Genomic DNA, 15,303 nt, shown 5'->3' on the forward strand with positions numbered 1-15,303 from the left:
AAATTGCAGATTGCGCGTGACACAGTAAATACCCTTAGCTGTTGTAACAGGGCACACATAAACTGTGTTGTACAGGTTGCCTATAATCTTAAACCTCCCAGCTGTCATTAGTGCTCTGTGGGGAAGGCTGGTTTTATGGATGTAATAATTTTGGCATAATAATTTACATTCAATTTTAGTGATTGTGAATATTGTTTTACATGCAAGGAAACAAAGACACAGAGACGAAATAATCTGTCGCAGGTCACCCTGGAGACAGAGTTGAATTCAGGTCTCCCAAATTCTTACCAGCTATGTGATACTCCCTCCCAGTTTCTGACCATGAAGATTCCACCCATGCCAGCCAGGCTTGGGCAGGTCTGGGTCAGCTGTGCACTGCCCAGCTGGACAGTGAGAGCAGGGCATTGCCCTGCTGGCCTTAGCTAGAGCCAGCTGCTGAGATTCCTCCTGGGGGTGGGAGAAGCCAAGCTGCTTGTCCAAGCTGGTAGGAGATTCCTGGGGCTTCTGGTTTAGTCTTGATATCCAGGGAAGAGGAGAAATCGGGGGAATCTAGATGCAAAAGGAGCTGGGTGTTGGAGGTGGATGCCCGTATTGCCAGCATTTGGGAAGCAGTAGCATGCTGTGTTTAAGGATGGGTTGGGCTACATAGTGAGACTCTGTTTGCCTTTGGGTAGAGGAGAAAAGGAACAAAGAAAGATGAGGGCGTCATGGTGGATAGAGAGCCTCGCCAAGAGGAGGGTGAATGTGAGGCTAGGTCCTGGGGAACAGGCTTAGGCCTGGGGACACAGAGGAGCAGCCACTTAGAGGACTTCTGAGGCTCTGGGGGCTCTGTCCCGCCTCATATCACACCTATCAAAGTGTTCCACCTCCCACACTACATTAATTTATATGGAACAATTGGAGTTGAGCTACACTTGACGAGCTAGCACCATGCCGTGTTTTGCAGACATTTTATGAAGCATTGTCGCTTTGAGCTTTACAGGTTCCCTTTATACTTTAGAGCAGTGTTGGTTTTTTTTCAGGTTTCAAATATTTATGTAACACTGTATGTATGCTGTGGACATTCTGCCCATGGGGTTCAATGGATGAGGTGGCCTAGCAGCTAAATGCAGGTGACAGATCTAAAGGACAGTGGCCCAAGGCCATTTCGCCCAGTCTTTTGCATCTGTTAGGAGTAGTAGCAGCGTCACCACAGGGTGTCTGAGGTTTTCCTAGAGAGGCTTTCAAGAGGGAGCATGCTGCAAGACTCTATTATGACTGTCCAGCGAGCCAGTATTCTTTTTAATTCTGTGGTTGAGAACGGACCTGCTTTTTTCCATTCAGAGTTCACACCTGCCTTTGAGGCAGAAGTAAAAGGGGCCATCAGGGTCAGGCACACAGAGGGATCCTTCCGGCCTTGTGTAATAAAGGAGCTGTGTCTCACTCCCTCTTGGAAGGTACTTATCCCTAGCCTGTGGGTCTGTAACGAAGTCAAAAGAGTAAGTGACAATTGTTTCGTCTATGTGATAAGCATGCAGCACATACGGACCATGATTTGAGAAACCTTGACTGGCTCAACCCTCCACTGACCTCATAATGCCAGAGACAGGAGTAGAAGACAATGGGACAGAGTAAGGACAGCCGGGAACAGGGAGGAAGCAGGCTAATTTCTCTTAGCATTTGAGGAACTGGGAACCGGTATAGGCGGTGCTTTGGTCTCACCTGATCCTTGGTGGTAGGAGTGGTCACAGGCATCTCTGGCAAAGTCTTGGGGAGTCCTGTAGCCACAGACAGGGGCAGCCCAAGTCATATCACTGGTTGTGGAGGGAGGACTGTGGGACAGACACAGGCCCCAACCTTTGACACCTCTGTCACCCCTTTTTCTCCTGGGAGGGGAAGTTGTGGTACCAGAATGGTTGTATGCCTTTGGTGGTACAGTGAGATGCACTGATGCATGCACGCACACACACACATGCACGCATGCATGCACAGGGGAGGGTGGCCGGTGGAGGTGGGGGAAATGTTCAGGCCTTGGGCGTGGCTCTGCCCAGCTCATGGTTTGGAGCCATAGACTGTAAGTTGCCATCCTTTTCCTGCTAGAGGAACAGAGGACCCTGACTAAAGCCTTCTCAGCAGGCAGGAGATGAGTGGCTTTGTCTCAGAGGCCCCTGCCTGGGTTCCTTCCTGGGGTTCGGATGGGCACGCCCCACTTGGTGGGGCTCATCTCCTTGACTTTTGTCCTGGTGTCGACGTTGTTAAATTGGAACATCTCATAAAACTTTTTGTAAGGAGGCGATGGTGCTGGTGGCTGCAAGTCAAAGCGACTTGTTCTGAGATGCCAGCTGGGGCAGAGATGAGGTGACACACGTGGGCAGTCAGAAAGCAGTGCATTTATCCGTCCTCACGCCTCACGGGAGAGCTCCGTGGAAGGCAGCAGTGCGGTGTTCTGAGAGGCTGGGGGGCCACGGGGCTGAGGGAGATTGGTAGAGTCAGAGTGGTTGGCCAGGAGGACATGATAGAAAAGGCCAGTTCAAGGCTTCGAGGTTTAGAAATTTAGGTGAGATACAGTTCTGTATACACGAGAACTTTCCATGGGTCAGGCTACCCACTACTAGAATGAGCAGACAGTCCCTGGGGTCGGGTGAGCTTTGCCAGATAGAGGTGAGCCAGGTGCAAGCCAGTCTAGCTAGTCCCCTCTGCCCCTTTCTGTCTCCCCCATTTGTCCCCCCTCCATATTCTGACTCTGTTGCCCAGGTTGAGTGGGCCAGCTCTTCCATTCAGTTGCTCATTGTGCTGTGATGTGAAATTCTTTAGATGTCACTGGACAGTTTCATTCAAAGCAAGCCTTGTTTGGGATCTTAGTGATGATGTCACTTGTCTTTCACGCTAGGATCGGGGCAGGAGAGCTAGCCTGAGTGGGCAGGTGTCATCCCAGGTGTTGGGTATATACTGTCTCATTTCATCCTTGTGACAGCTCCTCCTGGCAGGCACCATGGGCGGACCAGGACTCCACCCTTCCTGCTGCAAGAGCAGGAGAGCAGGTGACTGACAACCTGTCCAGCCCTGGAATTCTGGAATTCTGTCAGTGATTGGCTCCTCAGGTTCTCTTTGTTGACTCAGACAGTTGCACATGGGCATCTGAAGCCACCTTCCTCCCTCACATCAGCCTTTGGCTTTTTTTTTTTTTTTTTGGAGAGTAGGATTCCCAACCTCCTGCTTCCTAGTCATCTTTAGTTAATCAGTGAGTCGCTCCATCTTGACCTTTGACTCCATCCCCATCTCCTCACTCTCTCCTTCTCTCATCTCTCTCCCTCTTCCCATCTTTTCCAATCCCTCCTCTTCTCCTTTCCTTTCCCCTGATTCTTTTGGGGATAGGGTCTTACTATGTAGCCTAGGCTGGCCTTAACCTCTTAAGTCTCCCAAGTTGCATGAATTACAGGCATGCACTACCATTTCCAGCTTTGAATTTTCAATCCTAGGACCTGGGATACTAGATTTGGATCCCAGCTCTATCTCTTATTAGTGCATGACAGTTATTTATTACTTGGGAGATTTTCTATTCTTCCTATACCTCAGCCTTTTAAAGATTCAATAAGATTGTGTATAAAGGTTCCTTAGACCAGATGCATGGCACAGGGCTTTTATTTTATTTTATTTTATTTATTTTTTGGTTTTTCGAGACAGGGTTTCTCTGTAGCTTTGGTTCCTGTCCTGGAACTAACTCTTGTAGACCAGGCTGGCCTCGAACTCACAGAGATCCGCCTGCCTCTGCCTCCCAAGTGCTGGGATTAAAGGCGTGCGCCACCACCACCCGGTGGCACAGGGCTTATTATTCACACTTAGATCCCTTCTGAGAGAGAGACAGTGAGGACTAGATCAGAACACAAGTGAAGAGTGTGAAATGTTGGTGACACTGGTAGTGGCAATAAAGGGAACAAGCATATAAAGATGCTGGCATTTATGAAACACTAATGTCACCTAAGGACCCTTTTTCTCTGACCCAAGACATGTCAGATATCCTCAGATTCCAAAGAGTACATGATTGTATGACGCTGGAGTGATAGAATGAATCAAACATGCTGGCTCTTGCAACCATGTCCCAGAAACACTGTTGCTAGGCAACTCTTTTGTGGTCCAGAGGGGAGAGGTGACATCCCTCATGGGGACATCTTTGATTCAGACAATAGAGGCTAAACGATGTCAATTTGAGGCGGTATCTCACACCTCCTTGTTGGAGCAGCAGCCTCTCTGAGTCTCTGTCCCTTGTCAGGAGGGAATGGCATGTAGAATGAGGCCCGTTACCAGTCCCAGGTCTCAAAGGTGTCCCCAGGGTCCTGAAGAGCAGTATTTGTGCCGACTTGGAGCTCTTCCTGGATGTCCCGCTGGAAGAAGTGGGCTTTGCTCTTCCTCTGGAGATATCTGATATTGGGCTCATGAGGTGAGCGCATGCCTGAATTCAAAAAGGCAGGAGTGGGTTGTAACTCTGGCCATATCTGCTTCCTGACGTTAGGGTGACAGGCTCACGCCATGGTGAAGAAAATCCACTAATTACTGTAGTGAGAAGTCCAGGTGATTCCAACTGGCTTAGTGAGGCAAAGCTCACACTCTTTCCCTGCTTCCCCTGTGCAGTCCTGGGCTCTTCAGCCTTGTCATCAGGTTTGAATTCCCAAATGGCTCCTGTGCTTTCAGCTGCTTTTCCCCCAAATCCACCAGCAGACATTCTTCCTGTTAATCTAGCAAGGGATGAGTTAAATGAGTGCTTTAGACTGAGCCTGGGTACTTTGCATCCCGAGAAGGAGGAGGAGGAGGAGGAGGAGGAGGAGGAGGAGGAGGAGGAGGAGGAGGAGATGGCGGCATTGGACTGGATCTTGGTTCGCCAACTGGAGTTTGGTACCTGTACTTGAGGCACTAATAGTGCAGATGTCCAGGAGCCTTTGCTCTTTGGGCCTAGAGCAACTGATTGACACATAGAGACCATCATCACAGGCACTGGATCTTGCATTATAGCCTACTCTCAGGTGTGTTCTTGGGCGCTCTTTGGACACAGTGCCCCTTTGGCCTCAACCCTGCAGTTCTAGCACTTGACATGGTGCTGAGCACATAGGAAACACATTGTGCTTAATATTAACAACGTGAGAAACTGCATTTGTGATGCACTGCGCTCTCTCTTAAGAGATTTGTATGTTTTTGTTGCTACTCCTTTTTAGACACATCCTATCCCATTCTACACAAGTCTCAGAGAAGCTAAGCAACTTGCAGGGTCCCCAGCTAGTAGACAGTGCAGCAGAGAGCCCAGCCAGGAATTACTCCTGGCAGCGCCAGCTAAGGCTTTTGTGCTTTTGACCAGCAAGTTGTGTTGTCTGACTATCTTGTTAAGAAACTAGAGAGATGATCAGAAGACAGTGATGGAGTGTTGGGGTCACTGGAGGAAACCTCTTCAATATACCTCTGCTTTAAACACCTCTGTAGCAAAAGAAAGTGTTATCCTTAGGGGAGCCAGGATCCTGTAGTACTTCTGTCGCCTGGAAATCCTCCCTTAGATGGAGCTGAGTTCCAGCATCATAAACACCCCTCTTTGGTCATGTGCAGAACAGCATTGCCCTCCAGAGAACTCTGGGGAGAGATTGCCACCCAGGTCCAGCTCTTCCAGGGTCCCAGTTAGTGTTCTTAGAGCTTAGTTATTCTCATTTTCTCATGCGCCATGACCCACCTGACTGTCCTGCTTGTTGTCGGCCGGATACTTGACAGCTTGCCAATACCCAGCCCACCCCATCTCTTCCCACCCTTTGCTGGCCACAAGTGAATGCAGGGTTCCACAACCCCAGCAGCCCCTGCCTGTGCCCAGTCTGAGCCCATGTCTCTTTGAACAGCCTTGCAGGCTTGTAGTGTTGATCAGGAAAGTGTGTCTTCAGCTTCTGCAAGCCCAAGTGAGGGCAAGCTGCAGCTCCAATGCATAGATGCTCAGGGACTTGTGCCAGGGTTCTACAACAGGGGCGATTGTAGCTACACAAGGCACACCTGTGGTGACAGTGGGGACGGGCAAGTCCAGTACACACTTAAGAGGGGAAGCTTAGCTTTGTGAACACAGAACTGCTGTGCGGTTGATGATGTAGCTCGGTGGTGGAGCTCTTGCCCGGCATGAGGGAGATCCTACATCTATTCCTCAATGCCACACCAAAGCATAAAAGTCAAAATAAAAAGGATCAGTGCTCAGTCTGGCACTGGAGTTCAGTCCCCAGCCTGTGTGGAACATGTGACAGTCATTTTACAGGCAAGAAAACCCTAAGAGATGTTGAGTTGCTAGCTAGACAGTATCTCTGAGGTTTGATGAACTCCAGGCCATGCTTCTGCTTCCCATGAACGGAGGATACTAGGTTGGCCCACCTTGTACCACTGACCCTGCCTGGGTAGAATTTAGAGAAATCTGCAAACACCCAGTACTGAGGAGTGGGTTTGTGACTATTTGCGTGTTCATGCTAGTATATACATACATGTGTACATGTGAGGCCAGGACAGATTAGTCCCGAGGGATCAGGTACTGACCAGGTCTCTCAGACCTTTGTCACTTCCCACCCCTTGCAGAGAGCCATCCGTGTGCGTAGCCATTCCATGGAGACCATGGTGGGCAGCCAGAGGAAGCTGCATGGTGGGAACATTCCTGGCAGCCTCAGTGGGGGTATTGTCCACAATAGCATGGAGGTCACCAAGACCACTTTCTCGGTGAGTACTTTGGATCCTGGGCTAGCATGTGCGGGGAGAGGATTAGGGAGGAAGGGTTTGTCCTACCCAAGGTTTGGGCTGGGCAACGCAAGCTAGACGATGGGCTGGGGGCACTGAAACTGCTAGGAGCTGTAGGTCACCTACCCAGCCTCTGCTAGATGACAGTGGTCCTGTGGCATTTCCATGCCAGGTTGCCCCTGGGGTTGGTTTGTACTATGAATTGTCTTCTGAGTTTGTTTAAGAACTGAGCTTGGGTCCTCATGAGGGAGACCCTGTTAATGACAACAGTGGCCTCCCAGCTTACTCTGCACCAGGTACTGAGCTGGTGATTGATATACGAGACCCTATCTGACCCCAGTCACGGTTGTATGAATAGACACAGGGACACGCTCCCTTCCACACTTTAGGGAAAGGAGGCTCAGCGAAGCTAGCTAACTTACCAAAAGTCACCCAGCCAAGATGAAGGTCTGGGGTTTGAATGCAGGACTTCTTGATACAAAGTTTATCTCTTCATACTGTGTGTTCAGTTCTCAGGGAGAGATAGCCCCATGGGTGTGTGAGCTTAGGACTCTTGACTCACACCAAGGGCCCGTGAGGGAACCACATAACCAGCTATTAATAAGGCAAGTGGCTTTTGACCTGGATGAACTGGAATTTTCTTTGGAAAAAATTCTAAGCAGCAGAATAGACTCACCAAGATGCTGAATTTTATTATAAATGGTCTGGAACAATGGCTTAATTTACCTAATATTTTCCACATCTACTGTCTTGTTTCTCTCAGAAGGTTATGATAACCGCAGAACAGGGTGATTTTTTTTGTGGATGGGGAAACTGAGGCCCTAAGAGTTTGACCATTCTCCCAAAGTGACACAGTACGAGTGGCATTGGGGCCGGAGTTAGAAACCTAGCAGGCTCTAGGCTTTTATGCCTTCTTGCTCAAACTTTTACCTTTGTGTCCCCTTCCCCTTCCCATCATGAGTCTGGGAATCATCAAGCAGAGTCCTTGACCAGCTTCCCACTGCCATCAGTGCTTGTGAACTCGGCTCAGTGCTTTTATTTGGTTTGTTATTGCAACTCCTGCCTGGGTCCATTTATTCACAAGCAGTGGTGGGGAGTCAGGAGTCCTGGGTCCTTACTGATAGCTGACCTTGACACATCCCTCTGTTTTCTTCTGGTTCTTGACTTTCTCAATAGCAAGATGAAAGGTCGCAGCTGACCACTCCAAGGACTCTCTAGATTTTTTAGTCTGTGATTCCCTAAATCGCCCCAGCCAGCTCAGCATCTGGCCCTACCATGGTGACTCTGTGGTCCTTCAAAAGCTCTTGGCCATGTTGGGTCATTACCTGCCGCCACAGACTTGGCTGTGAGTGGCTCAGGTGTTGGGGTCTCAGCTCCTAGGTGTTTTCTGGGGTCTCAGCAGATCAGAGAAGGGGTGGGAAGGAAGGGTGGGCACGCACACTCACTGTGGCAGTTTTATTGGCAGCCTCCGGTGGCCGCAGCAACCGTGAAGAACCAGTCACGCAGCCCCATCAAGCGGCGGTCGGGACTCTTCCCCCGCCTGCACTCGGGCTCTGAAGGCCAGGGGGACAGCCGGACACGATGGTAATTGTCAGGGCCTGGACTCCATCCAGATATGGGGCCTGTCAGTTCTCTCCTCCTTGTAGCTGTCAGGTGACCAAGCATGGGGACAGGTTTTCCCAGTGTCAGGCTTCCCCTGAACCCTGGCCTCACTACCTGTGCATCCTGTCACTTGTGCTTAGAAGAGAGTCCCTGGTTGGGAGAGCTGGACAGTGATGGGGAGAGCTGCTGATGCAAAGAAAGTGAATGGATCTGTCTGACTGCTCAGAGAGGGTGTGTAGAGCCCCAGTGTCCACAGACAAGTGGAAGAGCAAGAGCTGGCAAAGACAGCTGGGAAGGAAGAGAGAGTACAGACGCACAGGGTATGTGTGTGTGTGTGTGTCTCCAAAGATAGGAGGGGAGAGATTCCTGTTGTGTCTGTCATGGAGGGAAGTGCATTGTAGGGACCCAGCCCTGTGGTTTGATAGGAGGTCACCAAAAGTGCATGGGGGGATGGGAAAATGGCTCAGTGTGTAGTGTTGCTGGGCAAGCATGGGGACTTGGGTTTGAATCTCCAGCATCTGTATAAAAAGCTGGGTGTGGTGACACCCCTGGGCTCTCAGGTCAGGTGGTGAGCTTCAGGTTCAGCTCAGAAAATGAGGTAGGAACTGTGGAGGAACACACCCATGTTGACTTCTTACCTCTGTAAGGCACAGGCAGTGGAAAGCACCTGCACGTACGCGAGCGCGTGCACACACACACACACACACACACACACACAGACACACACACAGTCTATATGGGACGTTAACCCCTGTAGGGCATCTGTGATCTTAAAGGTAAAGAACAAGTGCTAGCAAGGATGCGGGGATAGCGGCACATTTGCACATTGCTGGTGGGGACGTGAGATAGTGCATCCGCTTAGGAAGACAGACTGGCAGCCCCCAACGGGCTAAGCATAGAGTTACCATAGGATCCAGCAACCCCACCCTTAGGTGTATGTATAGAGAGAGACCATGAGAATTGACAGCAGTCGTCCATAACAACACCAGCATCACCTTTAATAGGTTGCTATTATTCATGGTACCTCAAAGCGGAGCAACTGAAGGGCCTGCCATCTGATGGCTAGATAAGTAAAACGAAACCAGTGCAATCACAAGACGTAGTATTATATTGTAATAAACAGCAAGTGCTGAGATACTGATGCAAGCCACAATGTGGACAAACTTTGAAAATGCTAAGCTAGTAGAATCCAGATGTGAAGACCATGTATGTTGTCAAGTCCCGTTTCTATGGAATGTCCAGATTAGGCAAAGCCCATAGAGACAGAGAGAAATAGGCTAAGAGTAGGGGTGGGCAGTGATTGCAGATGAGCCCCGGTTTCTTTTAAGAGGCTTAAAATGTCCTAAAATTAGATAGTGGCGATGGCTGCATAATTCAATGAACATATTAAAAATTGTTCCATTGTCCACTTTAAAAAGATGAATTGTATGGCATGTGTAATAGGCCTCATTATTTCTGCTGCTATAAAAAGTGCGCTGAAGGTTACAGGAACTGGCTGCTCTCGCCTAAGACCCAGGTTTTGTTCCCAGCATCCACACGGAGGCTCACAACCATTCCTAACTTCAGTCACAGGGGATCCAGTGATCTCTACAGACCCATGACTACACCAGGCGTGCATGTGGTGCATATACATACATGCAGGCAAACACACATTAATAAACAATAATAAATAAATAACTCTTAAAAACAAAGTAAACAGAAGCCAGTGGTCATGGGACTCAGAAATATTAATGAAAAACAAGTGAATTGAGGACCGAGCCGACCTGATCCCAGTATTTGCTATTGGGTAAATTGTGGTCTTTGTTGAGCTCTTGGACCCTTGGATGTAGAATATCCCTTCACTCCTCACCATCCCGGGCTGCCTTGTCACATGTAGGATGTCTTCAAGAGTCATTACAACAGGTACCTCCCACCCGGCATCTCTCAGGAATCCATGGGTATTGGGTTGGCTCCCAAATGGGTCCCACTCAGTTCCCTGTGTGACCTTCTCTTTATCTGTAGCTCTGCCAGGTGGGATGGGCATGGGAGAGGGGTAGACTTCGACTGGAGGCCATCAAGTCAGGGCCCCTGTTTGGTGGCCTTGGCCTTAACCATGATTTCAGATTGACCTTTATTGTAGGGAGCAGAGGCTCAGGTGGAGAGGGAAGAGGTGGCCGCACTCTGTGTATTGGCTCCCACAGCCGAACTCTGTCTAGGGTCAGGAGTGGGAAAGGGCAGGGGCCTGGCTCCTAGGCCTCACTTCTCTTCATTCTCTTCCCCCTAGTGACAGTGCCTCCAGCACTCCCAAAACCCCAGATGGTGGACACTCTTCTCAGGAGATAAAGTCCGAGACCTCGTCAAATCCCAGCTCTCCAGAAATCTGTCCCAACAAAGAAAAGTAAGAGACTTGGGGTTTGGGAAATGCTGGATGTTACCACTGGGCGTCCTGGCTTACGTGCCCTGCCTCAAGGCAAGCTGAGAGGGACAGCTTTGGAAGTCTCTGAAACACAAAGACCACCAGGCAGAGGCTGGGGGAGCTGCTGTAGGCAAGCTCGGTCCTCTGGCGGATTTGCCTCACTGCCCACTGGTGTTGCTTCCCGTTCCCCATAGGCCTTTCATAAAGTTGAAGGAGAATGGCCGCGCCAACATCTCCCGTTCCTCCTCCAGCACCAGCAGCTTCAGCAGCACCGCAGGGGAGGGTGAGGCCATGGAGGAGTGTGACAGTGGGGTAAGTATGCTCATTCAACCAAGGAGCCACATTCTGGGCCCAGCTGTGCTCTAAGATACATGGAGAAGGTGTGGCCAAGGCAGCTGTTACTCCAAATGAGAGCAGTGCATGAGGTGACTCTGTCTCAGCACAACGCTTAAGGGCAGGAGTGGAGGTTGTCTGTGCCGAGGGTGCCGACTGGTCAGGGAAAGGCTGCTATCATGGCTGAGGCAGAAGTGCCAATGTGGGGTCTCAGGACAGCTGTGGGACTCCTTGGGGGTACACTGGCCTTGCTCACCCAGTTTCTCTCCCCAGAGTAGCCAGCCATCCACAACCTCACCCTTCAAGCAGGAGGTGTTTGTCTACAGCCCGTCCCCGAGCAGCGAGAACCCCAGTCTGGGGGCTGCTGCCACCCCCATCATCATGAGCCGGAGTCCCACAGGTCAGTGGCATGAGAAGATGTGTATGACGGAGTTGGAAGGCAGAACTGTGCCCTGACTGCTATTTAAAGGGCATGCGCCCCAGGCGTGCCGAACTGGCCAACTTCTCCTTTTCCTAGACCTTAGGGCCTGCCTTCACCTCTACTAGCTTACTCTGTCCACCGTAAAAAGCTCATATTCTTATCTTCTTATAGATGGGGAAACTGAGGCTTAGAGAACTGAATGATTTCATGACGATTCCATGGTGGAGGAGTTAGGATTGAGTGGTTAGAAAGCTGAACATAATCGGCTCACCTCTGGCCCTACCCTGTCACCACCCAGGGCCAGTGCCACAGCAGCGATGCTGCGCACCTGGCAGTAAGAGGAAGCAGTGGAGGAGGCTGGAGGAAGGCAAGACTGTGTCCAGGAGTGTGTGAGGTTCAGTGCAGTGCGGGGTCATAGGGACGTGAGAGAGAGAGGACAGGCACTATGGGGACCATGAGTGGGCTGCCAGGAGGCCTGGTGAAGATTTAGGTGTTGTTGGTAAAAGCCACTGAAGGTTCTGGAAGTGCCACCTGGCATTGAGAAAGACCATTGGCAGCTGCATGCTGAGTATAGCCAGGACTGGTGGGGACTGGGGAAGAGGCACCAGCAGAGGCACAGTGGGCACCTAGGGGAGTCAGGGTCATGGCAGAGCATGTTGGGATGTAGAATTTAGTTGTTGGTAGTGAGGACTTAGAGAGAGTGGTGGCCTGTGTCTTTCCGGTTTCTAAGACCCCTACAGTTGAGCAGAGTAGGAAGAACCAGGTTGGAGGAAAAGGAAAGGAGTCATCCCTCAGGGTTCACCAAGTACCGAGTGTGAGAGATGATTTTTTACCCAGGTGGGCACTGTGGGGAGGGGCTAGCAAGTCTCAGGAGAAGGTATTTGTAGGCAAGCAGTGTCAGGCTGTGAACATCCAGGAAGAGGAAGGGCAGTGAGTAGGTTTTGCACACACTGGCCAATCATTTGTAAACGCTCCTACTTGCACACACTGTCAACATCCACACTCTGGTGGGCTTTACCATCTCTTGAGCCTCACCATGGTAGGAGGGGAATCTTTGGCATTGCCATGGGCCCCAAGGCTGTGTCTGCGTCAACAACAGATATTCACTCAGGGCTTCATCTGTGGTTTATACATTCACTCAGGACTTCTCAGCCCCCTGCAAAGATTTGATGAGCATATTTCGTAAAAAATCACACAGCTATTAACCTAACCTTTTGTTGTGGGACTGCAATAAAGCGGTGTGACCAGCCAGGTCTCAGCTAGGGGTAATCTTACTCCCCTGGGGCTTTGGCAGTATCTACAGTTACTTTTGGTTTTCACAGTAGCTGGGTAGGGGTGGTATTCTCCTGTATCACTGGGTAGAGAGCAAACAATGTCAAAAACAGTGAGAGGGGACACCTGGGTGAAAGCAAAGGGCCCTTTGTGGCAGGCTTCCCAGTTAACGGAGTCCGCAGCTTCTTTTCATTCAGCTCTGTGGTCATGCAGATCTCAGGAGGGATCCTAACCCCAGCTTTAGCACTGGCAACTGGCAAGCTTACCTCCTGACCCTCAGTTTACCCATTTGTAAAATGGAGCAGTCAGACACATTTCCTGATGTTTTTAAAACTTAGTTAAAAATTAATGGAGTGAACAAGACAATCTATCACCAAACCGTGTCCCCTTTGGCACCAAATAAATACCAAAAGGAATGAATGCCAGCCTGCTCTCCCAGACAGGGTTTGAGCGGAGGGAGGCTTTGGGAATGTCTGTAACTGGGTTAAGGTCACTCAGGGCAGGAAGAAATGTGGAACAGGTGTGGAATCTTCCCCAATGCCGACCTCACCCCAGGAGGTGCACCCCAGGCTGTATTATTCTGATAATCTGCTTTTGACCCCTAACTCCAGCACTGGGTGGGCTTGGAAGTCTGGAAACCTGTTTCTGGAGGCTCCAGTAAGTGTGGGGGAAAGACTGAGAGGAAGATGGCCTGAGAGTCTTCTGGAATCGCAGATGCTGTCATCGGCCATTCATACTCGGGCTTCCGGGAACAAAAAGGGAATCATGAGGATCACTCAGGGAGGGTCTTATAGCGTGCATCTGTACATGTATGTGCATGTACTTGTGTGTGTATACATGTGTGTGTATGTGCGTGCACACACACATTATACATGGATGCAGTAAACTTTACCAATATGATGGATCTGAAACACAGTTTGCAAATAATGGCAAAATATACCACATGCTTTATTAAGGGTCTGATGCTCTATAAGATTCTAACAGGACAGTTTCACTGGTACTTACCTAACTCTGGTACCCGTAAGCCAGTTTAAGGCAGCAGATGACAGTCAAATCTGGTTCCCATGTGGGCGTTGATGGATATTATTGCCTATGTTGACATTTTACATTAGGAAGACCGCATTCATTTCGTCAGTGGTACAGATAGCCTTTCTCTTGAACTTGGTAGTTCTTCTCAGACACTGGGGGTGTGGTGACTCCTTTGTTGTTCTTCACAATGTAGTGGCTGCAGGCACCACCCTTTCCAGCCTTAGTTCATATATCATTATTTTCCACTGGCTTCTTACATCTAGACAGAAAAACTGTAAGCCAAGCCCCAGTTTGTCATTGCCAACTTCAGTAGTCTTCATACTCTCATAAGATTGCTCTCAGGCTCCCACCGAGACGTCCCTTGGGGTCGAGGAGAGATGCATAGCCTACCACCTCAGTGAATTTCCGCATAAGGGCACAGTGGCTGTGAGGGACAGATTACAGCAAAGCATGGCAATCTAATGAGGAAATGGCAAAATTTGAGTATCCGTCATCTTCCGCGAATATGGCCTGCTTACTTAGAAACTTCCATGGTTTAATTTTGAAGATATTTAAAGTGACCTGTGTTTGGTAACTAGGGCACACTGTTTCTCCGAGTCTGAGTGCTATGGTGAGGGGTACCTGTGAGTGAGCAGGTCCACTTTCCCCAGCCTCCCTACTCACTATTCTGATTTTGCTAGAATAATTCCTTAAGCTCCTATCCTTTCTCTTTTTCTCAGATGCCAAAACCAGAAACTCCCCGAGGTCAAACCTGAAATTCCGCTTTGATAAACTCAGCCATGCTAGCTCCAGTGCGGTAAGGATGGGGCGGCAGCCAGGGAAGGGCCGGTGAGCCCCACACCCCACGTTCCAGGACCCCCATAGCCAGTCATTGTAGCAGCGGTCTGGAGAGAGCATCTCAGAGAGTGTTCATTGGGCTCCCTGAGGCAGGTGGGGAAGGAGGCTCCGCCAGACCTGGGGGTGATGGTTTCTCTTCTTACCTGGTGCAGACACCAGGCTGGGGGCTCACCAGCCGCCCACCTTTGTCACTCCTCCTGTAATAGGGCCACGTCCTTGCACACAGCCGCGCCCAGGTGTGAGGTGGGTTCTGCTGGCCCTGGGAGCCCAAGTCCCTTCCAGAGCTCAGATGGTTGAGTGCTCAGAAGCTGCAGGTAGGGGTGATTGATTCTTGTGTGTTTCTTAAACAGGGTCACTAAGGGGAGAGCAGAGTCCTTCCCCTGTCCAAGGTGAGTGTCTCACAGTGGCCCTGAGAGGGACTATCCCCTTAAGGACATGGCATCTGTGACTTTATGGCCCCAGAATGGCCAGAGAGACTGTCAGCAGAAGGTTACTGAGAACTGCTGTTGATGGACATCTCCAGGCCTTCTAGGGAGGACAGAGAACAGGGCCTGGGAAGGCTTGTGCAGTGGCATTGGGACAGATTCCCACGCTGGATAGTAGTAGCTAGAAGGGGAAGTAGCCGAAAGGTCACTTCCTCCCCTGGAGTGAGGAATTCCTCAGTTTACCCTTTGCTTTCCTGTTTGCAGGCAATCTG

At 50.2% G+C, this 15,303-nt stretch overlaps 1 protein-coding gene across 7 annotated transcripts in view; it reads left to right on the forward strand.

Moving 5' to 3' along the window:
* Rap1gap2 (RAP1 GTPase activating protein 2) overlaps positions 1–15,303 on the forward strand; it is a 227,824-nt gene that overhangs the window by 207,892 nt on the left and 4,629 nt on the right. For all 7 annotated transcript variants that reach the window (XM_041665619.1, XM_041665621.1, XM_041665622.1 and 4 more), the window contains 7 exons: positions 6,562–6,699; positions 8,183–8,301; positions 10,583–10,696; positions 10,909–11,026; positions 11,321–11,447; positions 14,489–14,565; positions 14,957–14,995. In XM_041665619.1, coding sequence (XP_041521553.1) covers positions 6,562–6,699; positions 8,183–8,301; positions 10,583–10,696; positions 10,909–11,026; positions 11,321–11,447; positions 14,489–14,565; positions 14,957–14,965 — 702 coding nt within the window. In that variant the 3' untranslated portion in view covers positions 14,966–14,995. The remainder of the gene's footprint in view (positions 1–6,561; positions 6,700–8,182; positions 8,302–10,582; positions 10,697–10,908; positions 11,027–11,320; positions 11,448–14,488; positions 14,566–14,956; positions 14,996–15,303) is intronic.

This window comes from Microtus oregoni, unplaced genomic scaffold (genome assembly GCF_018167655.1).
Source record: "Microtus oregoni isolate MIOR12 unplaced genomic scaffold, Mior012 000015F_ref0000493, whole genome shotgun sequence".
NCBI classification, from domain to species: Eukaryota; Metazoa; Chordata; class Mammalia; order Rodentia; family Cricetidae; genus Microtus; species Microtus oregoni.